Below are 25,504 nucleotides of genomic sequence, written 5' to 3'. Positions count from 1 at the left end.
TGCAGTTAAAAGTTGCTCAGCTGGGTTCAATTTACAGGGAATAAACTGTACAGGTCTACACTTGTAACAAGTAATGCATAGTCCAGGCTAGTAGATTCAAAACAAGTTGATAGCCTTGAATTACAGACAGGATGACACAACTATCTATTGCAATATGACCTTTATTCACAGTTTTTATCAGCCTTCTGGTGGCTATACTGAAAGTAAAGACTGAATAGGCAACATTTGTGAATGTTCAGAACAGCCACCTGCTTTCCTTTACATAATTTAAATCCTGAGTGAAATGTGCACATATCTGACAGACAGACATACACATATAGAATTATATGTTTTAATATATCGAAACATAAATTAGCAGTCAGATTTTGAGCAACCAAGAATTAGCATGGCTACACTCAATGCAAAAATGATTTTACATATTTGATATCAATTTGTCCGATTTATTATCTTATAAAATTTATCAGACTATAAACACATTGAAATAAATGAAAAGGGTGAGATGGGAAAAGCTGGGATATCTACAAGAGGATGAAAAAAATCAGTGTGGCTGTTGCAATCACAAGATCTCTTTTTAGGTGTGTTGCATATATCACACACACATACACAAACATAAATAAATAAATAAAAAGTGATGGAGCTTCAATCTTGACTCTTTTACCATGCCACAATACTCTTAAGTGGAAGGGTTAACATCCGTTTTACCTATTCAGTTAAAATTCACACTAGAAACTGCTTCTATTCTAGAAGCAGCAGCCTTTCTTGGGATTGCATTGAAGCGCTGCATTCTTTCTAAAATATTTATTTATTTATTTAAACAAATAAATAAATATTGTTATATTATTTATATATAAATATTGTTATATTATTGTTTTTCTACTAGTTATTGCAATCTCAGCATCAGACAGATTTGATGACTCCAAATTCTAGCAAGGTTCCTCACCTGAAATCAATCACTCCAGAAATTAGTAAACATCCATCCTATAGTACAATCCTCTCTCTAGTATCCAGAACTCTTGTGTGTTAATGGAGAAAATAATGCATGTAAACTGCCACACACCCCAGGTGTCTTCAGTCATCCAATCAGGAAGCTAAAAAAATTGACCAAGCATGAGCAAAATGAAACAATTGAAATCTACTATGCCCTGTATCAAAAGTAATCCTCTGACTCATATATTGAAGGTTGCCATTTATCACAAGCTACTAATACTTCAATAATGCTACAGTACAGTTGCCAGGTTTTCCTCATCCCCTTTTTTTTGGGGGGGAAGTTGATTTGGCTTTAAAGTGTTTCAACTTTGGCCCTTAGATAGCAGAAAAGTAGGTGAATAAGTCAAAGGTGGTGGTGGTTGGTTTTACTGTATTTTTTTAAAATGACAGTTTTAACTATGTCTTAATTAAAATCAGTTGCTTTTTATGCAATAGGAACCCAAATCCTCAAAAAAAAAAAAAGCAACCCTTTTCCCTTTGCCACATAAACTCAGCTAAAATGTACCCTCCTAAACACATATTTTCCCTTATTTCTTACAACTTTCTTGAAAAGCATTTAAAACCATTCCTAGTGCAAGGAATAAACAACATATACTGAACTTCACTAATAGTTGCTAAACTCCATTCAGGACAGCATAGTTAATGGGGAAGTCCAATAAAAAGTACAGATACATATGTATTACATGTCATCCATCATTTTCCCAGACCAAGACTACTGTGATTTATGAAAAAAAAAATTTTTAAATAAATATTCTCCCCCTATTCATTCTACTTGTTTCTTTATCCATCCCTCTGTTTCTTTTTAATTACAAACCCCTGAAAAATGTGCCAGGGGTACCTAGAATCTTAAACCACCCTACACAAAGTCCTGCAACAACAAACTTGTAATGTGAGGCTTGGTGCTCAAGATTATTTTGAGGGCACATGCATTTAGGGTTATCACCTATGTTTACAGAGGTATTGGGTTCTATTTGTCAAATGTATTCAAGAAGAGGGTGGACAGACATTCTCTGCTGAAAGCTGTAGTTTAGGTATCTCCTGATTCTATTCTTCCCTTTTACTGCCTCTGCTTCAATAATCTCGTCATGATTTTAATAGCCTTAAATCCAATTGAAAATAGTGGATTTTAAACATTACCCTTTCTTGAGATTTCTGTGCTACCTTGCTCTGGTAGATATCCAACGGGGTAGCTTTGTGTATATGCATCAGAATCCCTTCCTACTTGGTATTATAGGAAAAGGGCAATATACCCTAAAAAGTGAAGTTATAGTCTAGGTAAGCTCCATAAAACAGAATGAGAAAGGATGATATTTTGCATATAAAAATTATTTCTTATTAGTGTAATTAACATATCAAATGATTATGATTAGTTTGTTTTGTGTTGATTTTTTAAATTTAGTTTGAATTATACTTTGAGGTTTCAAAAGCCTTGCTAATTCTTATATAGTTGGGATTCTTTACAGCATTTTGCTTTTTTTTTTACCTGGGCAATCTGTGTTGCAGGGTTAATCACTGGCACACTTTCAGTTTCTCCTGTGGGAATAAAGAACTTCAGTCAATTAACCTGACTTATTAGACTTACTATAAATATATATATATAAGGGAACAGAGTGATTTGCAATTTGTTCAAATGCAAAGTTCTCTTTTTTGTAGAACACACAGTCCTTTTTTGAACCTCTGATACCTTTCTATACAATCTATCACCATTACAGGATTTTTTTGTATGTGTGTGTACAATATACATATATAGATGCTATAATAATCAAGATGGCAACCACACGATCAAAACCTTATACCTTTTCTATGGTGTGTTGCACCAAAAAAGTAGCAGGGTTTCAATAGTGAGCTCACCCCCTCCATTTTGAATTTTTTAAACACCCTGTGGATATCCCTGCAGCTGTGCAGAAATGGCCAGTATTGTGATGGAAGACTTATGCTATGAACATGCAATGGAATATGTAATTGTTTCCAGTGCTCACTTACTCCAGTTAATTTTTTGTAAATACATGGAAAAAGAATGGCAGTTTTTTCCCCCTCATTTATTCCAATTTACTTTTCTTATCTCAGTTATATTGTAGGCAGGGGTGGGATTCTACTGGTTTGGCCCTGTTCTATAGAACCGGTAACTCCGAAGAGCAGCTGACACCAAACTGGTTCGCTCCGAAGATCCTCTTTTCTTTCGTTGGGCCCACCCACCCGTCCGGGCTCTAGGCTGTCCTTTATTCCCTGCTAAAGCAACCTTAGTTGCTTTGCATGGCACAGCTGAGTGCTGCGCATCAACAGAAGAAGAAGTTGATTTTCAAGTATTGTGCACACGCACGCAATTCAGCAAACCAGTTATTATGCCAGTAGGATCCCACCCCTGATTGTAGGGTTAGTACCAAGTAGTGCCTCTGTGGCAAAAAAACAACTCCATGCTTTTGCTACCAAAGGTCAGATATTAAATTAATGAACCCAGTTTTCTGAAGATAACTATAAGTAATGATATTCCATGTGAGATGTTTCCATATTGGGATGATCTAGAAATTGCCCCAGAAAAGTTACAATTTACTAGATTTCCGAACACTTTAAATTTAGTTCTAATTCCTTTCTGGGATTATTTATTCCCAGATGCCTAAACATGCACCTAAAATCCCTTTCCCATGTTTTTCACTTTCCAAAACCTTCCTCCTAAGATATGGACTGACAAGCCTACTGCTTTAATATATTTAAAAATACAATTTTTCTATCCATGTAGAAGACAAAAACTGGTGCACAAATGTTATTAGATATTCGTGCAATAGTTTTACAAGAAACACTGTATGTAAAATAATTCTAAATACTGTGCTGCATGGTAAACTTTAGAAAACTGGAAATGACTATTTGGAAATCTACATCTTTTATTACACTCTACAATGATTAAGCCTGGTTCCTGTGGGGATCATAAAATAAACCACCGCTTTATATATATATATATTTTCAGGAATATGACTTGCCATTGACGTCAGAATTATTTTTAGAAATCTAAATAAATAAATTTAATGAAGTTGTAACATCATTATTACTTATTATTTTTCAAAAATATAAACATGGGTCATAGTAGGATTGCTTTAAAAATATACCCAACTAAGCAGAAAAAAGAGAGTTTAATAGGAGCATCTGGAGGCAGGGCAGGGCGGAATAGGAAAGAAAAGGTAGCCATGATCATCATATCAGCCATTTTTTTAATGTGCCAATCTCACAATTTAGTCATTTTTCATTAAATGCCCAATATGGATACATGCATAGTTAAAACATCGTAAATATGTGCAGCATCCCAGAAAGCGTCTGACTTTAAAAAAAATCAACACATCAAAATATACAGAGATAGTTATCATTTTAATATAAATCCCATGTCTTACTTCCCACTGGGACCTCAGTTAATTGAAAACATCCTAAAATTAATTTCCACTTCAGCCCATACTAGCAAATGGGATTTGCAGGCACAGTTTTTTTATAATATCCATCTACCCACTAATCTAAAATATCTTCCAAAATATCCTAATTAAAATAACACACAAAATCTAAAACATGTATCAGTACAGTACAAAGCATAGCCCTAGGACTAAAGTAAAAACCTGGCAACCACTAATCTCCAAATTACAGGAGAAAGATGCTCACAACATTTCCATCTTCAAAGCCTGTAGAAAAATCCAGGTTTTGATGGCATCTTTGAAATCTAGGATTCCACTCAAATTAATAAACACAAGGCATTTAACCTGCTTCAGCTCTTCTGATTGTTTGGGGATTTACCACAATGATCAGAAACTACCTGGAGAAAGAGTTTTTAAATTATGAACTATGACAGCTTTCTCTCACTTAAAATGAAGACTATAAGCAGATTCAAAATTACTTGGGACAGGTTAGCAGTAAAAATATGTAATACATACTACCCTTTTTCACAGATATCACACTTGAGTCTTATTTATCATGAAATATTTTTGTTTTAATTCTGAATTTTACATTTGTGGAATTACATAATCGCATATCTTTGATTCTATCTTTGATTCTATATGTACCATGCCCTCCAACACTCATGCCTTTATCTTTTTGTACGTTTCTTTACTATAACAGCCCATAATTTTTATTGTTTTTCATGTTACTTGTTGATGCTTTTAAAGGTACTATTTGCAACAGTTTGGTTGTTTGTCTGATATGTCATTAGAGATGTTAACATTTTATATACCAATCAATATGTTTTTAATCTATTGGAGAAGAGTGTTTTTTTTCAATTGTAACATGCATAATCTTCACAAATCAATAACTTGTTTTTGTAATCATTTTCAGTAGACAAAGAAGTTTGATGCCGGCATAAATGAAATATTAATACATAAAAAAACTTGAATCCTACCTAAAAAACTGAGTTCCTTCTCTTCCTAGGATTAGTGCTTCTGATTAATGAGATGACTTGTTTCTCCTGTTAATCAGCTCCCTCATCCCATTCCTACTAAAGAGGCCTTGGAACAGGGGAAGAAAGCCTGTCTAATAAGGATACACAAAAGTCCTATGTCTAGAAGTACAGGTCCTCATTTAACTCTTAGAACTGCAACAGAAATTGGCTCACCAATGCATGGTTCATTGTTATTTGTCTATTCAATCTCCCAACATTTGAACAACAGATACAGGAATACAAAATTTATATCACTATCTTCAATTATAATTTGCATTTTAAGCTTATTGTTTCTCCTCTCATTAAACAAGGGCTACAACATACCTCTAATAACATTTATATCAAATTGGATGTTAGCCAAAATTTGTGGGTTTCATGTTAGCAATCTCTTCAAATGAGTTTTTGCTCAGGAATCAATTGGCCTTTACATGCACAGCATTTTGCTCCCATATGCCAAAGTCATGGTTTTTTGCTAGCATTTTCCATCACAGATTCCTTAAGCATCATTGTTTCTAATCTCTATGTCCTATATTTTGAATGTTTTTCTACAATTTTCTAAATACAATATTATGTAAGAATAAAGAAGAATTTAAACAATTTAAATATATTAGTTACCTTCTCTTCTATTTGAGTCCATGTTTCTTAAATATGTTGGATATTGCTTCAAGTTCAGTCAATATATTTCCCACTTTGAAATTTTACTGAGGGGAAAAATCCATCCCATTGTTTTAAATAACTTTTATATATAAATTAGATGAAAGAATTCCTAATTTTAGCAGAAGAAAAAATATGAGGTTATTGATTACCAGTGAAGTATACCGTATTTGGCTCATCTATGAAAACTTTTATTGAGAAGAGAAAGCCAAGATGCTTCTGGTCTCAATGAAGCTCTTCAAACCAAGAACCAACCTGCTTAAATTATTAAATCCTCATTGTTTTTACTTATAGCTCAACAAGACTCTGTACTATTCATAGTATAATCGTTGTGCTACCTCTTTGATTAATTATTTTTATATATGACTTTGATGGATACTCATCTCACAAGAGTAACTGGGTGGCATACAAAATCAAAACAAAATTTTACCATTCTAAACCATGACACCCAAAATTAAAACAATAGACCCAAATCATAAAAGTGGCATTACCAGCAGAGGTTGCTTAACTTTCTAACCAAAACACCTGGAATAATGCCTGATCTTCAGAGGCTTAAGAAAGGCTAACAGGGCTGAGGCCACCTAGATGTCTGGAGGGACATGGTTTCTTGGGTCTGTTTATCTTTATATTCTTTACTGTACAACCTAAATCCTCCAGATGCAAGTGCAAGAATAAGAGTCCTATGACCTTACTTCCAGAATCTCTCAGAAATGGTTTATATTATGGAGAAAATAGGTATATATCAATAGGTAGGTAGACGTGAATATTTTGATGTGATGAATGAAGGCAATATATTGGTCTGAGCCTGGAAGCAATTAAGAGCCAAGGAAGGTGATATCTGTATGATACATGCCTAGTACAAAACTCAGTTTAAATTCTTGTTTTTGTATTCAAACATCCATATTCTAATAGCAGCTCTATACGTAACACATTGCAGTAATCCAAATGGAAGGGTACATCATTAAGATTGGAACGTCAATCCACATTCAGAGCAAGCATGGCTACGATACTTTGCCATAGAAAGATCTCTAATTATACCAATTCTAAAAGAAAGGGAATACTATTTTTTCATGTTTTATTATTTGCCCATTTTAGTCCTCAACAGCATTTTTAGGACACCAGAGGAGAAGCATCAGCTGGCATGCTAAACATTACTGTAGTTCCAGGTGCTTTGATTATTAATTCCCAGCACTTTTTCATACATTAAGAAAGATAAATGAACAAAGCTTGACAATGATCTGTCAATTGCTCATATAATTATTTCCAGTAAGTGAAATATAAAGTTTCAGCTTTAAAATGATGCTGAACATTTACCTAATGTATCAGAGCAGATGTCTTACAATCTTTTGCTGTTCGTATGTGTCACATAAGGAACAAGTTGATTCTCAATTAATATTACATTTAATTATTAATTATTTAAATGTGGAAATACAGTCAATTTTAAACTTACCATTGGCTGTGCTCTCTTTCTCTCTCACAGTATCTATCAGGTCCTTTATGACATTGAAAAAATTACTGTCTCAAATGAAGGGAAAAGGTAGCTATAGAAGCTGATGATTTCTGAAGTAGGTCTTTCACGCAGTAATTATTCATTTAAAATCCAGGCATGTCTAATCTAAACTTTCTAATTATGCAATCCTCAGGTCACATTCTCCCTGCTGGTTAAAAACAGCAGCTACATTTCTTAAACCAATGTTTTCACTATTTAACCCTAGAGGAACCTTAAAATAATATACAGGTTGCAAGGAATCTCTATAAAAATTGCAAAAAAAGCTAAATCTTTATAATACAATTCATCTTTAACCTACACAACTTTAAATATTAGCACTGTACACTATGAAAATTAAGAAATGAAGTTTGATATTTTTCAGTCACAATCTCTTGTGGAAACTCCTAGCAATCTCTCAAGGAACCTTAAGGTAATGCAGGACCCCAGTTGAGAAAAGCTGGCTCAATTATAAAATTCTACTTCATTTTTTTTAACTTTTTAGTAGCAACAAAAATGTATGCATTAATTGTACTTCAAAGCAATGCTGCTGGTGTTTCATAAATGGGAAAGTAAAGGATCTAGCTAGAAGGAAGCAGAACATGCACTTCTCCAGTATTTTTTATCCAGCAAATGTGACCATGAATCAGTTCAATTTACTAACCTTCCCCCAATCTGGTTGTGCACTATTTAATGGACAACATCACCTGTCCATGTTGACTTGACATAATGAAAGCTTCCCTGTAGTAGAGCCAGAAAATGCTATTTTGGGAAGTCTGTATGGCTAGGCAAACTTGGTAAGACTAGGAGGCATTGGACTATGAGATACCTCAGGTGGTAATGGAAGGGGCACTTAATTTAGAGTTTATTTTTTATTGAGTGATCCAGTAATATTAAAATAATCTAAGTATTCCACTAAAAATGGCACTTATACAGTGTGTTTAATTTCTAAATGGAAATTGCTTTGTGGAAGTCTCAGTCGTCAGGGTTCTTTTTACCATAGTGCACTGTTGATCAAGTACCAACAATGAAGTGTTGAAATCCAGCATTAGAATAGAATAGAATTCTTTATTGGCTAAGTATGATTGGACACACAAGGAATATCACAGCAAATGTGCATTCAGCCTAGTATGTACTTCCTCATCCTGGCCCATAATTATCTATTGTTTAAGGATATTTAAAGAATGAAATTACAGTACGAATTTTAAATCTGTTCATATCAGTGGTAACACAATTATTCTTTCCATCATTGTTATTAGAATTATTTTAATATATAACCAGAAATGAAAGTGAATAGCAGATGATATTAACATATAGGTTCCATAGGCTGCTGGAAAGTTAAACTCATTGCGTTCAGAAATTATGTTGCTAAAATATTGGAATAGTTTAACAAATCTATTTGTTAAAGATATTTGTTAATTCTGAAATAAATTGTATATTAGCAAACTTCCAATGTAAATCCAATTATCTCGGTGAAGGTCTGGCCTACACTTTACCTCAGATTTATGCAAAATTGAAGATTAGTAATCCACTAGAAGCATTGGTGTAAGTTCAATTCATGTTTAATGTATTAATTGAAAATAGACTGATAAAAATGGCAGACTTTACTTATTTATATACATGTGTTAGATTGATTCAGTTAAATTTTACCTTGGTTTGCAAACTTCCTATTCTTCCCAAATATCTAAACTACTAATATTGAACTATTCATATTTTTATAAAGATTAGAAACATTTTAAACATTAGTATGTTATATGTACAAGTATATTTACAATTATATATGTACGATATGTACAATTAAATAAAGAGAAAAAGATGAAGAATTTCTGAAAGCTAAAGAGATAAATAGACCTTTATTTTTTATTTTTAAAAACAGTAATTTGTTTCCATTAAACTATATAAAAAACTATTTGCTTGAAAACTCTATAACGGAGATTTGATTTCACTCTATCAGTCCAAACCATTCTACATTTCTAACTTTAGCTTCAGCCCTGGTGCTGCTGTATAGTGGAAGGTGCCATCCCATTCCAGCCCTTGTGTGTCTGTAAATTCTCCTTTCCCTTCCAGCCTGAGATAAAAACAAAAATAGCACGTTAAACAGAAGCAATAAACTACCCATAATCAAGTACAATCTAAAGGTGTTTTGAGACACAATTTGCTAAAATAGTAATATTGACTTATTTTAGTTAGTTTCTTTATACTGTCTTTTTGTATAAAACAGTAAGATGGGGTGCAACAAATTAAGAAAGATAATACCACCACTACAATAAAATTATCCAAACAATGATAGAAGAAATATAGTAATAAAACATTGTAAGGAGTTTCAACAGCAAATTTACTAACTCTAGAAATATTAACTGAAGAGATCATACTCACCTACAAAGATCGGTTAACACAGAATGCTAGGCCATGGCCTGTAAATTAAGCCAGACTTTTCGAGGTTGACACAACACAGTAAGCCAGAAACAAATTAACTATATTTTGGATTACATACAGAAACCAAGTTACATAAACCAAGACTAAATTTCTAATACAAACTAGGCATATTACTGTAGTAAAGATACTAAGATGTTTTGCAGTAATTTTTTTCAGCTTACTTGTTTTCATTGAATTGTCCAGTATACTTGGATCCATTAGAAAATACATAAGTTCCTGTTCCATGTAACATGTTGTTCTTGAATTCACCTTCATAAACTGCACCTGAAGGATGTTCTAGCCTTCCTAAACCATTCATCTAATTTAACAAAAAGTGGTATTAGCAAATGTATTAATAAAATTACTCCATTATTATTTTCCTAATTTTAGTAAATTTAAAAGAGCCATCCTACGCATAATTAACTCAGGACAAGTTTAGCTGAATAAAGTTCAGCTTATAGTTTACTTTATAGCAAGGGAGTATATTTGTGTATATACACATTTTCATAAATGTGGAGATCTGTTTTTTTAGATTCTCCATTCCTACTTACTTAAATCCCCATATGAAATTGCAATGGAAGGCTGAGAGGAAATAAGTGAGATCAAATAAGATACAGCATGGAGGGTTCCAAGATGTTCAAGTGGAGGTACTTTCAGTAAAATGAAACTATCATTGGCTGTAGTTCCAAGTTTTATTTATTCACTGAGGTTTCTTAAGGCAATTATTTGCCATCAACTCCAAATTCTGTTCACTGAATGTTTTGTTATCTATATTTTTCTTCAGTACCACACTTCCAGGTAATCCCAATTATATTTCTGATCTTTTCCTTCTACTTCTTTCAACCCTGATATACACAATCATTTCCCCCAATTGATTATTTATTTGTATCACTCAAAGTATGTGAGTTTCTGCTCACTAATTATGGCTTCATTGGAACAGTCAGATTTTTTTTCAGAACTGACTTAATATTACTGTAACAGAAGATCTTTAATTATTTGCATGTTTTAGATATTTTTTAAAAACAAATATACCTTATCATTCTTCCATGTTCCACGATAAATAATTCCACCTGCGGTTATATGAACTCCATATCCATTTCTCTCAAGAATTCCATCAGGTGTTCTTGTACAGTCACCATCTAATGAATCAAAAGGCAATGCAGGAGGGAAAAACTCAGTAACAAGTCACTCAGTAGTATTAATGGTGTGTTTTTACTATGCTATAATTTTTTTTAAATCGGGCCACATGGTATCATGTGTCTTGAGAGTCTTGAGCTAAATTTGAACTGACAACCTAAAGAATACATGCTGAACTAAGTCTCTGGGAAACTCTTGACAGAAAGTTTTAGTTTGATTGCCCTCTCCATAATTCCTCCACTACACAAAAGGAGAACCATAACACGGGATCAGAACAATGGTCATTGAATCCTTTTAGAACTGAGTGATTATAAATAGTTCGTCCTTGGTTATAATATCAGAATTAGGTGGTTATCCAGATGAATCAGCTAGCTCAGGTTATGAACCAATTAGCCCTGCAGATGGTACAAACTTAAGTTTTAGGGAACCCTTGACAAAATTTTACCGCTGAACCTGACATTAATCATACTGCTAAGTTAAATTCAGCACGTCATGTAGACATGGCTTCTGATAATGCTATATTTTATTTTCAGTACTGCTTTCAACAATTGTAGTATTCACAGTGCAACATGATTTGATAATATCAGTCAAGAAATGTCATACTTTAGGATATACAATTAAATGCAGCTAAATGTTCACTAGCTGGAAATTTCTTCTTCAACTTTCCTATCTTCCTCAAACAGAATGAGATTATAATTGAGAGAAAATTGAGGAAATCCAACTCTAAACATTCCTGATATTTAAAAACAAACTCATCTCAGGTTATCTTACTAGCATAGGCAGGCATAGATTATATTCTAAACTAAATTATTTGCATGGTAATGCCCAGACTATTATGTCATTTACAGCATAAACCTTTTTTTCAAAAATAAGAACTGTTGAATTTATGTTATTGCAAATAAGTGCAATACAACCTGAATTGGAAATAATTTGTATACATTTTAATAATCTTTCACCAACACATTATAATATAGTATCTGTAAATATTTACCATACTTATCTTGATTTGGAAATGTAAATGATATTTTATAAACTTCAGACCCTGTTGAGAAAAGAACATATACTTTTACCAATCTTTAAAAGTATCCTCCAGTCTAAATATAAAATATAGATAGAGTGAGTTTAATGTAGTGGTTAAGGTACTGGCATAGAAACGAGGAAATTCTTGAGTTCTAGGCTTTTCCTTAAGCATGAAAACCGGCTAGACTGAACTTTGGGCTTTTGTTGCTTTCATTCTTAGTTGCTTCTTATCAGTCCAGTCTCACAGGGTTGTTGTTATACACACACACATACACACACACACACACACACATACACATAGGGAGAGAGAGAGAGAGAATAATCATCATCATCTGCTCAAGCTTAGTTCATCCTTCCATCTGTCACCCATAAAGTATTCTACACTTAACTGATCTTTTGAGTGCAAAACCATTTTATACGTTAACAGACACATCAACATTTCACTGGAGAGGTGCAAATTCTTCGTGTACTGAAACATCACTTTTCGATCAAGAAATACCTTCCCGTTTTTGTTTTTAAACAATCATTGCACTGGAATCACTACTCACCGGACATAACTCGGAAGGTGCATACGCGGTTGCTATGGCGACAAGATTTACAGGAAGCGAAAGCTTTTTTACTTCCAGGGGATCGTCGAGCTTTGGTTTCGACTGAGATTCCGGGCGGGAGCGGATGTATGTGCTGAGGATAATTAACAGGAAAGACAGAGGTTTGTTATTATGGGGAGGCAGGGGTAATATTTACAGTGCCTTTCGGGCGATCTTTTCTAAGGCGGCAACCTTCCGTTGACTTACTAGTTCCTTAACAAGAAGGCAAATGTACGAAGAGTTTAGGGACGGAGAAGGGTGTTTTATAATACATATGCAGGGAGGCTGTGAGTTTTCTAAAAATGTCTTTGGAAACGCTGAAAATGAGATGCCTGCAAGTATTGAGGGAGACGAGGAATTTCAGTCCAGCATATATTGTTTAAGTGATGTAATGTGGCTTTTTATAATAATTGCAGTGGAGTGTTCTTTGCAGAAGGATATCTCAGGCTTGGCCCCTTAAATTAGTGGCACTTAATTGTAGATCTGACTTAAATTAACAAGCTTATGCTACATTAGTTGAATAAACTGTGTGCTGGTCACCAACTATAATTCTCTATATGGTTTTTCATAATTTCTCTGTGAATACTGAGGTTCTCCCCATCCCACCCCCAATAGTGAGCATTGATATGTTCAGTTAGGGAAAACATAATTTATTGTGATTTATTATAACTTATACTAGGGTGATGTATTTAATATAGTATATAATGTACATTATAATTTATAATACACTTGTACAAAATGTATCGTTTTTAAAAAAACTCTTTTTTACCTTGCGTTTTGCCCCACCAATCCCAGAGTTCCTTGCAATTTGAATAAGAAAACAACCATATTTGCAAGGCTTTCCATAACAGGAAAAGAGATAGAAAAGGAGAAACAGACAGATATAAAAATCTCCAAAAGTTTAGTTACCAAATTCAGCAAAGTATAATTCACCCAAACAATTGTTGCTGCTCTTATGGTGACATTGAATGTAACGCATTGCATGCAGTGCAATTATATTGTATATATACCTCTACAGATATAATTTAATTAATTTTATTGATTTAAACTTGATCCAATGGAGTATGATATACTGTTGCCCATGTCATAAGTGGATCCTTATTGATAACTATACTCTTAGAGATAACATACAAATACTGTGACCAAAGCAAATTTACTAGAAAATAAATTCCACTGTATTTGTTATTGGTTGTAGGTGAGAGCTGATCAATGAATGATGTCAACGGATACCTTTACTGTGTGTTTACATAATAAACCTAGTGCTATACTTCACTCTTGAGCATTTTGTTTCATGTTTTTTCCCCTTTAGCTAAAAAATGAGTTCAGCAAAGAGAAGAGGAAGACCCAAAAGTAGAGGAAAAGGAGGAGGTAGTGGAAGCAAACATCAAGGCAGTGGCAGCAAACATCAAAGCAGTGGCAGCAAAAAAGGATTGGACGAAATGTGGGATGATGATTTCTGCGTTTTTGATGAAACAGAAGATGCATACAGGTTAGCAAAATGAATTATTCTTTAGAATATGAACTGAATGTAGCATCATAGAGTTAGGAATGAGTATTTAGCTGGAGACCAAATAAATTAAGGAGATTCGAGTTTCATTTTGAGTTTATGAGATAATGGGATCTAAACTTTATTTTTTGGGTCCAGCACATATATTTTTTTCTGTGCAGGGAGAAGAGGTGCTTGCCTTCAACAGGCAACTCTTTTGCTCTGTCTGCTTAATGACCAACTCAGTCTCTTGGCGACCGTATCTAGGAGGGTGGTAAAACGGTGTTGCGGTTATTACATGTGGGTACTTTGCTTAACCTTAACAATTTATAACCAAAAATTGAGAGCTTGTAGGTCAAGGACTACTTGCATATGCTTTTCTCTTTGTTGCTTTGGCAAGAGATCTCCATATTCTTCCTTACTTTCTCCACTCTGTCTGAACATTTGCTAACAACAGAAGATGGATCCTGTACAATTGTCATTTTAATCATAATTTTAACTAATGAATTTTTATGTATTTGAATATGCATTTTACACTACTTGACTGTATTTGTAAATAATATACTTCTTTCTTTTTAGTACATCAAGTTCTGTTAATAGAGGAAATGGACAGACCAAACATGCATCCAAGATCAAAACACCTCTGCATACTCTTCATATGACTTCAGAAAATCAGAAGAGAGTAAAAGAACTTCTTTGTGAGCTCCAGGGGCAGGAATTGGTTTCTGGTTCGAAGTGAGTTTTTAAAAAAACACAATGTACTTATTCTTTAAATATGACATGCCACAAAATTGTATATGAACCCCTTTTATTTTTATAACTGAATAGGCTTTTCACAGTATGTAATTATGGAATAAAATTTAGCATATCTAGACTGATTGATTTGGCAAACAAGATTTTGTACCCATTCTAGAAGAAGAAGCAAAGTGTTTGTTTAACTCAAAGTGTTTGCATGTTTTGCATAACAAAGACAGTTAATTTCTACCTTTGAACAATTAAATAAAACTACTTCTGGACTGAGAGAGAAAAGTATAAAATAACTTTGTATAATCCTAATCCTCCAAATTAATTTATTGGTTGTAGTCCTAGAAATATCTTATGCTTTCAGGACAGTAATGTCAGGCATAGCTGATTGCAGTGAGTCAGATGATGAGCAGTCCTGGTCAGATGACAATGCATTCACTAAAACCAATTCAAGAGCTGCTTCTCAAGCAACAGTGAACCATGTGCTAGAAACGGAAGTATCATCTTTTGCTGTGCATAAGCTTTCCAGGTAATTATTTTTGCATCTATTCTAAACTGCATAATTTAGAAATTGTGATTGGAATGGATAGTTGCAATTACTTGAAGGAGTAACACACTGACCTCAGAATCTAGCAACTCAATAGTAAGACAATTTTTGCTTTGATTTAAAAAAACACATTTCAGGTTGTTTAATTATCAAATTATTGTCAATGGGTGGCTTTTTTCTAGAAATTCCAATTCTTTATGTTATTATTAAGTGAGGGCAGGGGAAAAGAAACAAGTTCTTCATTCAAGTCAATTTCCTATCAACCCAAATCCCTTCCTGGCTCTTTTATTCTGCCGTGGAGATTTTTAGGAATTCAACTTTGCTTCATCAAACATTCAAGCCATTGGTGTATCTTCATAGAATGCAAAATTTCATATTCTAAAAACAACTGCTGACTCAGATAACAATGTACATTCTAGTTGTAGAATTAAAGTGTATTATGCAATCCAGAGTAGCTTCTTCTCATATGATAAAATAGGCTAAAATATTCATTTTAGAAGTAGTAGAACTACTTGCTCTTGCCTAGATGGCACTTGTATACACTGTTTTTCTTCCTCCTAGGTATGGCTTTGATTCTGAGCATTGCCAAGCAGTACTGAAATCTTACAATGGTAACATTGGAGCATCTTTGGAACATTTACTTTTGCAGTGCTTCACAGAAAAGTTTGGAAAGAGAATGCAGCTCACAGAAGCTTCTGTTCAAGCAAATATTAAAGATTGTTTTGAACAAAGGCAAGAAGAAGCTTTAGCCCTCCATTCAATTTGTGGAGATAAATTTGTTGAACGAATTCAAAATCGAGTTTGGACTATTACATTAGAATTGACCTATCTAACAAATATTCTCAGCAAAACAAAACAAGGAAATAGTATCACCAGTAACATAGTTAATACGAATTCCCAGGGTATCTGTAAATATTACCTTCGCGGAGATTGCAAATTTGGATCAAGATGCAGATTCAAGCATGAAACTTCACACAATGAGAAATCACTTCCCCCCATTCGAGATGATGCTCATCTTAAACTTAATGCTCCTGTGTATGAACTTGAAGTAAGATTTCCAGAAGATAATAAATACCCATATCAACCACCTCTTGTGGCCTTCTATTCTACTAACGAGAACCTGCCCTTATCTTGTCGATTGCACTTAGCAGAATTCCTTTATGAAAAGGCCTTAATTTCAGCTGAGTCTAATAAACCTGTAGTATATGATTTTGTAACATGCTTAAGGGATGAAGCTCAGGTCCTGAAATTGCTTAATAAGACATTCCACAAATACAGTGTTCCTCCACTGCCTCCAAAACAAAAGTTTCCAAGTAGCTGTAATAATCCATATCAGACTTCTGTAGGTATGTTCATTTTTATAACTCTTTATTGGGATCTTGAAAATGTTGAATGCCTCCATTTTGCTTCCAGAATTATTTTATATATTACATTATTTAGGTGTTATTCCTACTCTGTGGGCTTGAAGAATATTATGAATAAGTTTCAATAAGAAACCAGGGGTGGGATCCTACTGGCATAACAACCAGTTTGGAGAGTATCTGCATGTGCGCTAAATGCACACTGCATGTGCATGCATGCTACCGGCTCCGGCGAGCATTTCTCCAGCTGGCGAGCGGCACTCAACTGTGTTGCACAAAGCAGTTGAGGTAAAAGCATAGGCTAAAGAACAGCCTAGAGCACGGGCAGGCGGGTGGGCCAAACAGACAACCAGACGGTTGTTGCAGCGAATCAGTTCGGTGTCAGCTGCTCTTCGGAGCTACTGGTTCTATAGAACTGGGCTGAACCGGTAGAATCCCACCCTGGAAGAAACTTTGTAACTGATTGGATCTTTGTTTTTGTTTTTTTAGTAATTTGCTAACATGGATAGAACTAGGCAATTTTCAGTTAGAGAGAATTGTGCTTCAAGGAATGAATTGTGTGTAAGTACAGAAATGTCAGATAACACCAAATAACATCAAATAACACCAAATGTCAAAAAGATATAACTATTCTTAATGTCATATTATATAACCTGGAGTCTTTCTAATGTATTGAGTTCCCAGTTTGGAACTGTAGAATTGAAAGACACCAACCTAAGAGGACATATTTTCCCATTAAAACTTGCATTGGACCTAATCCTTCAATTATCATTTTATTTTGGATTAGCACTTTAGCCTTTGTTGCTCATTAATCCAAATCTCATTTACAGTACTTATGGAAAGTGTACTATACTCTTTAATTGATGCCTTCAAATACCCTACAACATTGGTCCCTGATCTTTCCAGCTCTGAGAACCGGGGGGATGGTTTCATGCATGTGTGTGTACTGCTTGCACAAGTTCAGCTTTGTGCGCTCACATGCTTGCGACCACCTGTGCGTGCTGGGTGGGCAGGGGCATGAATGTGTATCTTCAACAAAACATAAGAAAAGTGTATCTAATAAAATCACCATTATAAACCTGAAAAGGCATAACTTAAGAAAATTGGTAAAAACTTTGTTTTCATCACAAAGAGCATTGGAATACAATAGATGTTAGAATGACAATATCTACTCAATAACAATAACTTTTGCCTGACTTTATTTGAGAAAAGCATGATACATCTAATTACAGAAGTAAATACAGCGTGATATTCTTCTAATGAATAGAACTTCAAGTTCCATTATCGTTACCCAGCACCTGACAGGAAAATCCATATTATAATAGTGTTGTTTTAACCTGTATAAGCCTCTTTTAAGAGAGAAATCAATACTAGGATGTTTAAAACGCTAAAATGGGCAAACATAATTCTGATCATGAGGAAATTAAAAAGGTATTTGGTAGGGAAAATCTGCTAAAACACGATGGAATCCATAATTTAATAGAATTCTTAACCTGAATTTATTTAATGTATGATGTATTTCTCCCATGTATATCAGTATGAATTCAAGGAACGGTGGGCAGGATTCCTGAAAAGAAATTTGTCAAATAAATAAACTAGCCATTGGTATGGTGATCCCTGTATCAACAGTATTCATGCCTTCCCCTTTCACCCCAAGTTAAATCAGTGTTGTAGAACAGAAGTGTCAAACTCCCAGCCCGGTGCCGAATGCATCATGTTCTGGCCACGCCCCTCCCAGTTTAGGGAAGGGGGGGAAAGTTGTGATATGTCACGTGATGACACGTGAGTTTGACACCCCTGCTGTAGAAGGATCATACTAATTGTTAAGATTTTTTTTAAAGCATCAACAGAAGTAGAAGCTGAGGAGGATGAGAATGACCAAAGAGGCCTACAAACAGTTAATATAGAGAAAGAAAGCTATGTGAATCTCAAAAAGAAACTTTTATTGAAAAGCAGCACTCCATCAGAGCCCATTACCAAAGAAAATCTTAAAATTTGCAAACAATTCAGCATAAAAAAGGTATGGTTAGCTTTTAAATTATTTTAACTGTGAATATGTGTGGGAATGTAGACTGGTATATTGTAACTTTCTATTAAAAAAAATCAGGCATATTTATATTCATGTAATGATCCTGGGTTGTGATTTTAAAAATCAGCCATTAGTCAAAATTACTTTAATTACTAATTAAATGTTGCAACCCAAACTTGTGATAATTAGCAGTTGGATCCTAATTGGAATTTGTTCTACTTTTGTGAGTTCCTTAAAAAGCATGATTTTGTGTTTAAAATGCTTCACGTACTTTTATTCATGTTCATTGCCTACTTTAGTGAACAGTAAATATATTGTTAAATCATTATTATTCACATATTTGAGGCTAATCATGGTTGCTGGTAACTTTATGTATGTTTTTGTCAGTCTTCTAGGCGTTACCAGACCATGTTACAAGAACGACAAAAACTTCCAGCATGGGAAGAGAAAAACAACATTCTCAGCTTGCTGAGCAAGTATCAAGTCCTAGTTATAAGTGGTATGACTGGGTAAGTGTACAATCTATACACAAACTTGAATAGAGGCTGCATTCCACATCATGCATGATGTATCAGTAGGCCAGTATTGCTTTTCATAATTAATTATAAACAAAAAGGAGAGAAGCCCAAAATCATATTCACAACAAAGGAGGGATACTTTTACCATTTTTCTTAGATTAAGATTCTCATTTAGACTGATCAGTTTTCTTCTTGGTTTAGCTTAGTTGAAAAACAAATGGGAAGAAAGAAAAAAGCCAGACCAGTGTCTCTTTCTCTGTGTTTATGATTTATCAAGCCTCCCATTTCTAGTTAAGTCTAGACAGACCAAGAGATCAAGCTAAAAAATAAAAATAAGAATATGAGATTTATTTAGTTGTTAGGTTGTAACCTGCCAGCAATGCAACTACTGTAGGATCAAATGAAAGATTAATCATACAATCTTTACATATTTCTGTTAATTCAAATTATAATATAACTTTAGTAGTAATTACAGTTTAAAACTTCAAGTACAAACACAAGTATAATATTCTAACATTTTTTAGAACATTTTAAAATTAAAAAGTTGGATTCAGTTTTGTATAGCCTCTATGTTGGAATTGTGTAAAGCAGAGTTTCCCAACTTTTCTGCCTTTGCAGATTGGCAGGGAGAAATGGTTCCATGCAAGCAGCCAGCAAGCGTGCACGTGCAGCTTCATTTGCATGAGTAATGGGTGTGCACATCTGCCGTTGCTCATGCAAGTGGGGATGTGTGCGTGCTCGCCTGCCACTTCTGTGGCCGGGTTCCAGACAGCTCATGGCCTAGTAGTGGTCTGTGTTGGGGACCACTGGTGTAAAGGAACCTCATACTTTCCCAATGGGAAGGCCCTTGTTTGTTTGTCTGCTTTGTAGAAGCCTGACAAAATCTGATCCTCAAAAAGAAGGCTCCATTTTGGCAATGCAAGAGAAATTTCTGCATATATTTTTTGGCCTCAAATTGTATTGGAATTTGTAATCGTCCCATCTGTTTTGTACAGTTCAAGTTGTAGTCCTCAACAGAAAATCTTTCATGAGGCTTAGATTCAGTCTTCTTTTTTCTAACTTCTGAATCAATATTAGCAAATAGGAAAATGTGTTTTTATTTCAGTGAATATGTATAACTATAAAGGAGAGGTTTGAGGCCAAAAAAACCTTTATTTTAACTTAGATTTTGATACTTTTATATTTCATTGATTTGTGCTCAGTCTTGAGACATACACAATTCTTTAAAAGAAAAGATATTATCCATAAAGTGCAGCTTAGAATGCAATGATTGATTATGTGCTATTTAAGGGATGGGGTGATTTTCCCACACACATTTTTTTCCTTGCAGATGTGGAAAGACCACTCAGGTACCTCAGTTTATCTTGGATTCCTCTCTGGAAGGCCCTTCTAATAAAGTAGCCAACATCATTTGTACCCAGCCTCGTAGGATTGCTGCCATTTCCGTTGCTGAACGTGTGGCCAAGGAACGAACAGAAAGAGTTGGAATTACTGTTGGATACCAAATCCGGCTAGAAAGTGTCATGGTTTGTTTTTTTCATTTTACATTTGTTGAAGTGGTAACAGTGATAATGTGTTTCAATATAACTCTTTTTAGTAAAGATTTACTATTTTAATTTCCCCTACATATTCCTTATTAGATCTAAGGATGTTACCAATCATTAGAACACATTTTGGCCAATATGTAATATATAATGCTATAATATATTTTGTTGTGCAACTCCTAGAATTATAGGCAACAAATTAAAACAAATTAAATAATTAAATAAAATTAAACTCCATTGGGTTTTTTTGCCCAAGTACAGACATTCTTTTTTCCTCTGTTTAAGGAAATACTTCTGAAACAATACTAATAGGTCCCAGGTTGCTTAGTTATAATTATATTAGACATTGGCTTTCACTGTCCTTTACCATCCAGAGTCCAATTTGCAATACTGAAAGATCTATTGCTTCATTAGTCATGAACAATAGTGAATTGAAATAGATAGGATAGAATTTAATAGGGAGAAGTATAAAGTTCTACCGTGCATCTGGATAGGAAAAATGTAAAACACAAATATAGCATAAGGAAACCTGGTTGAACCTGAGTTCTTTTTTGAGTTCTTTTCTACTATAAGATGAACATGAGCCAGCATTGTGGTATCACTGAAAAGGTAAATGCTATATTAGGAGGTATTATGAGCCCAAATCGTGGGAAGTATATGTTCCACAAGGCTGTATTCTGGTCCATCATTTGTTTTATAGGTATCACAATTCTAAAAGGGCATGACAAAATTAAGCAAATACAGGCAGGGCTACAAAGATGGTGAAGGGTCTGGAAACCAAACTTTATGAGTTCGCTTCTAGAAAAGACAACTGAGGGGTGATATGATGGTGGTCATTAAATATTTGAAGGGATGTCTCGCAGAAGAGAATAAACTAATTCTCTGTTGCCCCAGAGGCAGAGGCAGAGCCATTGGGTTAAACAAGAAGGAAAGGGGAACCTTCCTGACTACCCAAGATGTCAGCCAGAGGACATGCTGCCACACAAAGTGATGAGTTCTCCTTTGCTAAAGGTCATCGAACAGAACTGATAATCAAATGTGTTCTGATGGTTCTTGAATTGAGCGGGAGATTGGACTAGATCTCCAAGATACATGCCAACTCTATAATTATAAACAGACTGCCATTTTATGATCCATGGAAAACAAAATAATCTGACAGAACAATAATTTTCTTGGCCATTTTAATATTTTATCTTTTTATGCAAGTCTTCATCAACACGGCTATTGTACTGTACTACTGGAGTGCTTCTGAGAAGACTAGAAGGGGATAAAAAATTACAAGGAATAACTCACATTATTATTGATGAAATACATGAGAGAACAGAAGAAAGGTAATCAAACCTTTAAAAGTGGGCAATTTTTCATTATTGTATTTTATAACCTTTCTCTAAATTTATTCTATTTATATGCAAATGCTTCTGTTGAATTAGCATTCCATTTTTTATTTTAATATTCCATTTTTGCTCTGCTAATCTGGCCTATCCAGAAGTGGACCAGCATTTTTCTTTAAGCTGGAAACAACTGAATTCCTGGAACAATAGATTTTGGGGTTTGGGGAACTGATTCATTGACCGGTTCCACTTTTGCTGTGGTTATCAGCTCTGTTAAAAGTGAAGTCATCTTCAGTCCCAGAAGTCCAAGGTTGTAAATTTGTACATTTCCTTTTCCCCCATCTTTGTTGTATGCAGAAGGAAGAATTTATTTATTAGATTTGTTTGCCGTCCATTCCATTTCAACAACAGAATATGTATCCACATTCTATTTTAAACTGCACTGTTGATCAAGTCAGCAAAACAATCTAAGGATTATTCCTAGCTTCTTCAACAATTAATCAGGGTTCAAATCATGATTCCTAGCATTTATATAATCATATACCAGGCATTGGAGAAGATGAATAAAATAAACTACTATTCAGTCTTCCAGTGATTTATTTTTATTTTCATTTTTTGCTTTCTCATGGACTTAAAATTTGCTTTCCAGCGATGAGGACAAATTATCCCCCCTCCAGAATAACAGAAGTATATTGTTCATTTTTCAATTTCTGCCATAATATGTAATATATTTACAGCTTTGGGACTAGAACATTAAGAACTAAATAGGGAGTGGACACCCAAGAATCACTTCTAATACTGAAAGAGGATGCAAAAAGATGCAACTATTGGAAGAATTTTAATTTTTCCCTTTTTTTTAGTGACTTCTTGTTATTGATTATGAAGGACTTAATGTTACAAAGACCAGAGCTACGTGTTGTACTAATGAGTGCTACTCTGAATTCAAACATCTTTTCACAGTATTTTAATTCCTGCCCTATTGTCAATATACCAGGTGAAAACAGCTTCTTTTACTATTAATTCCTTCACTGTTTTACTTTCTGCTGATTTTACAGCAAATATCTCCATTATAAGTTTCTATATATTTGCATCATATTGTATTGATAGTAAAATATTTGAGCTGAAGAAACTATACCAGTCTTAAAAATTTGAAAGACATAGTAACCATAGTAAAAAGCAATTTTAATATTTATCAATAGTTCAATGCAATTGCTTTTCAAGTACAAAAAAGCAATCTAGAACGTATTTGTTTTACCAATTTTATCTGTTTTTTTCTGTTTTTTTAATATAAAGTAATGTGCATTTATTTTAAATAATAATAATGGTGATATCAGTGTGAATATTAATGTTTATAGTTTTATAGTGTTTTTAAATTATTTTAAAAGATATGTCTAGTTCAATATATTTCATAATATTCAATGTAATAATTATATGAAATGTTATGACAATTGTAGATTCCCTGTTTATTTATATTTTATTTTTCAACCACAATGTCCTTTTTCATTTTTTTCTTTTTTCTTTTATGTAGTAGTTTGTTCTTTAAATGGATTAAAATAATACTTTATTTAAAAAAGATTTTTGCTTGATGCCCATTTTGCAGTAAAATTCAGGCTGTAACTGTATAACAGCGCTTCAAATTTGTTGGAATAAAGCTTCCAATTCTTTGCTCTGTTGTGCACATATTTTGAGTCTATTTCACTAAAACTATTTTCCTATCTGTTTATTATTGTTTACATCTCTAGGAAGCACATTCCCTGTAGACCAGTTTTTTCTAGAAGATGCAATTGCAATGACTGGGTAAGAAGTCTCTGAAACAAGTCTAGCACCAGCAACCCTTTTACATAATATAAGTTTTTTTTTTAGACTGAAAATTCAGACTGTTTCTTGGATCATCTTTGCAGAATAACACAGTTAAACCCCAGCTAATAATGTAGACAGCACTACTGCACTGTATCAAATAGGATTTTAAACTAGGCTCATAAGAGAAAAAATAAAGCCAAGTATTACTAAAATCTTAGTATATTTCAAGAATCTGTCAGACTCATAAACTTTATATCATTTAGAATCTATAGACTAGGGAAAACATAGTACAGTATGTTTATGTTGAGGTACTTTCATTTGTTTTGTAGTGTGAGTTTTAATATTTATTAGATGAGCATTAATGTGCATAAGAGCAAGAAGTTTAAGATAAAATTAGAAAGTATGAAATGGAGTGCAATCTCAGATTAATCACTGGATTTAAAAGGGCTGCAGCTTTCTGCCAACCACATAGCAAGTCTACAGGAATCCTCAACTTACACAACCATTTGTTTAGTGAGTGCTAAAAGTTACAACCGCACTGAAAAAAGTGATTTATGAGCAGTTTTCACCTTTACAACCATTGCAATATCCCCATGGTCACATAATCAAATTTCAGGCAGTTGGTAACTGTATTTATGCATTAATGACAGTTGCACTGCCCTTGGGTCACGAGGTCACCATTTTTAACCTTCCCAGGGACTTCCAACAAGCAAAGTCAAAGGGGAAAGCCATGTTTCTGAACAACCACATGGTTCACTCAACAATTTCAGTGATTTGCCTAACAACTATGGCAAAAAAAAGTAAAATGGGCAAAACTCACTTAACAATTGTGTTACTTAGCGATGGAAATTTTGGGCTCATTTGTGGTCATAAGTTAAGGACTGCCTATATTTATCTAGTCCATTTTCCCAGAATCCAATAAAAAAGAATAAGTATCCAGTCATTGCAGAATTGAAATATATGGTAAAATGTACAGGCATAATCCTATGTAATTTTGTGAGGGGAAAAACACCTTCTCTTCCTTTCAGTATATATAACCTTTTATAAGTAATTATAGAGTTACAACCGGAATGGAGCTGACCACCATGGTCATAACTATTTTACGATCTGTTTTGTGGCTGTTAAGCAAATGCCATGGTTTGCTATCGACTGCTTTTTCCAAAAACTGGAAGTAAAACACAATCATATCACTGGGGGGACAACCCTCAGAACTTTAAGTCCAGGTCGTAATGACCCCCAAGTAGGGATGCTGGAACTTTGAACATTTTTAAGTCAAGCAATCCTTGTATTAGTGATATGAAAGATGGGGATAAGCACTGAGTCTTCATCCATTTCAACCTAATTTTTGACATACTTTAATTGAGGAATTGCTATTTTCTAAATTGGATATTTAGACCATGAGTAACCACTAGCAATAATGACAGAAATTAATGTTTCTTTCTTTCTAGCC

The 25,504-nt window shown here is 34.0% G+C and overlaps 3 protein-coding genes across 10 annotated transcripts in view; 1 reads left to right on the top strand and 2 right to left on the bottom strand.

Moving 5' to 3' along the window:
• The window catches only part of ARHGEF33 (Rho guanine nucleotide exchange factor 33), a 38,865-nt gene extending 31,156 nt beyond the window's left edge, over positions 1 to 7,709 (bottom strand). For all 7 annotated transcript variants that reach the window (XM_087931290.1, XM_087931275.1, XM_087931312.1 and 4 more), the window contains exons 1-3: positions 7,500 to 7,709; positions 6,011 to 6,161; positions 2,471 to 2,520 (exon numbers count right to left, since the gene is read on the bottom strand). In XM_087931290.1, coding sequence (XP_087787416.1) covers positions 2,471 to 2,520; positions 6,011 to 6,032 — 72 coding nt within the window. In that variant the 5' untranslated portion in view covers positions 6,033 to 6,161; positions 7,500 to 7,709. The remainder of the gene's footprint in view (positions 1 to 2,470; positions 2,521 to 6,010; positions 6,162 to 7,499) is intronic.
• A 1,660-nt stretch (positions 7,710 to 9,369) lies between these two features.
• Positions 9,370 to 12,698, bottom strand: MORN2 (MORN repeat containing 2). Its single transcript, XM_026695962.2, has 5 exons — positions 12,656 to 12,698; positions 12,079 to 12,129; positions 10,983 to 11,089; positions 10,133 to 10,269; positions 9,370 to 9,603 (listed from the first exon to the last, which is right to left on the bottom strand). The coding sequence occupies exons 1-5, from the start codon at positions 12,660 to 12,662 to the stop codon at positions 9,501 to 9,503; spliced, it is 405 nt and encodes a 134-aa protein (XP_026551747.1). The 5' UTR covers positions 12,663 to 12,698; the 3' UTR covers positions 9,370 to 9,500.
• Positions 12,699 to 12,738: 40 nt separating this feature from the next.
• Positions 12,739 to 25,504, top strand: part of DHX57 (DExH-box helicase 57) — a 29,657-nt gene continuing 16,891 nt past the window's right edge. The window contains exons 1-11 of one of the 2 annotated variants that reach the window (XM_026695958.2): positions 12,739 to 12,816; positions 14,004 to 14,183; positions 14,769 to 14,915; positions 15,289 to 15,453; positions 16,033 to 16,817; positions 18,674 to 18,852; positions 19,249 to 19,370; positions 20,710 to 20,905; positions 22,130 to 22,254; positions 23,115 to 23,248; positions 23,997 to 24,051. In XM_026695958.2, coding sequence (XP_026551743.1) covers positions 14,011 to 14,183; positions 14,769 to 14,915; positions 15,289 to 15,453; positions 16,033 to 16,817; positions 18,674 to 18,852; positions 19,249 to 19,370; positions 20,710 to 20,905; positions 22,130 to 22,254; positions 23,115 to 23,248; positions 23,997 to 24,051 — 2,081 coding nt within the window. In that variant the 5' untranslated portion in view covers positions 12,739 to 12,816; positions 14,004 to 14,010. Of the gene's footprint in view, positions 12,817 to 14,003; positions 14,184 to 14,759; positions 14,916 to 15,288; positions 15,454 to 16,032; positions 16,818 to 18,673; positions 18,853 to 19,248; positions 19,371 to 20,709; positions 20,906 to 22,129; positions 22,255 to 23,114; positions 23,249 to 23,996; positions 24,052 to 25,504 lie in introns of both variants that reach the window. The other variant, XM_087931234.1, reaches the window with a different exon arrangement.

Source organism: Pseudonaja textilis, chromosome 1 (assembly GCF_049901715.1).
Source record: "Pseudonaja textilis isolate UNSWEBS1 chromosome 1, rPseTex1.2, whole genome shotgun sequence".
In the NCBI taxonomy this organism is placed as follows: Eukaryota; Metazoa; Chordata; class Lepidosauria; order Squamata; family Elapidae; genus Pseudonaja; species Pseudonaja textilis.
Note: the sequence above shows the minus strand (reverse complement) of the source record. Positions and strands in the feature narration are given on the sequence as shown.

Excerpts from the sequence above, each read along its gene's own strand:
- MORN2 (XM_026695962.2), bottom strand. Across the intron at positions 10,270-10,982 it reads GAACATGGAAGAATGATAAG|ATGAATGGTTTAGGAAGGCT; the intron begins GTATATTTGTTT and ends TTGTTAAATTAG. Across the intron at positions 9,604-10,132 it reads GGACAATTCAATGAAAACAA|GCTGGAAGGGAAAGGAGAAT; the intron begins GTAAGCTGAAAA and ends TTTTTATCTCAG.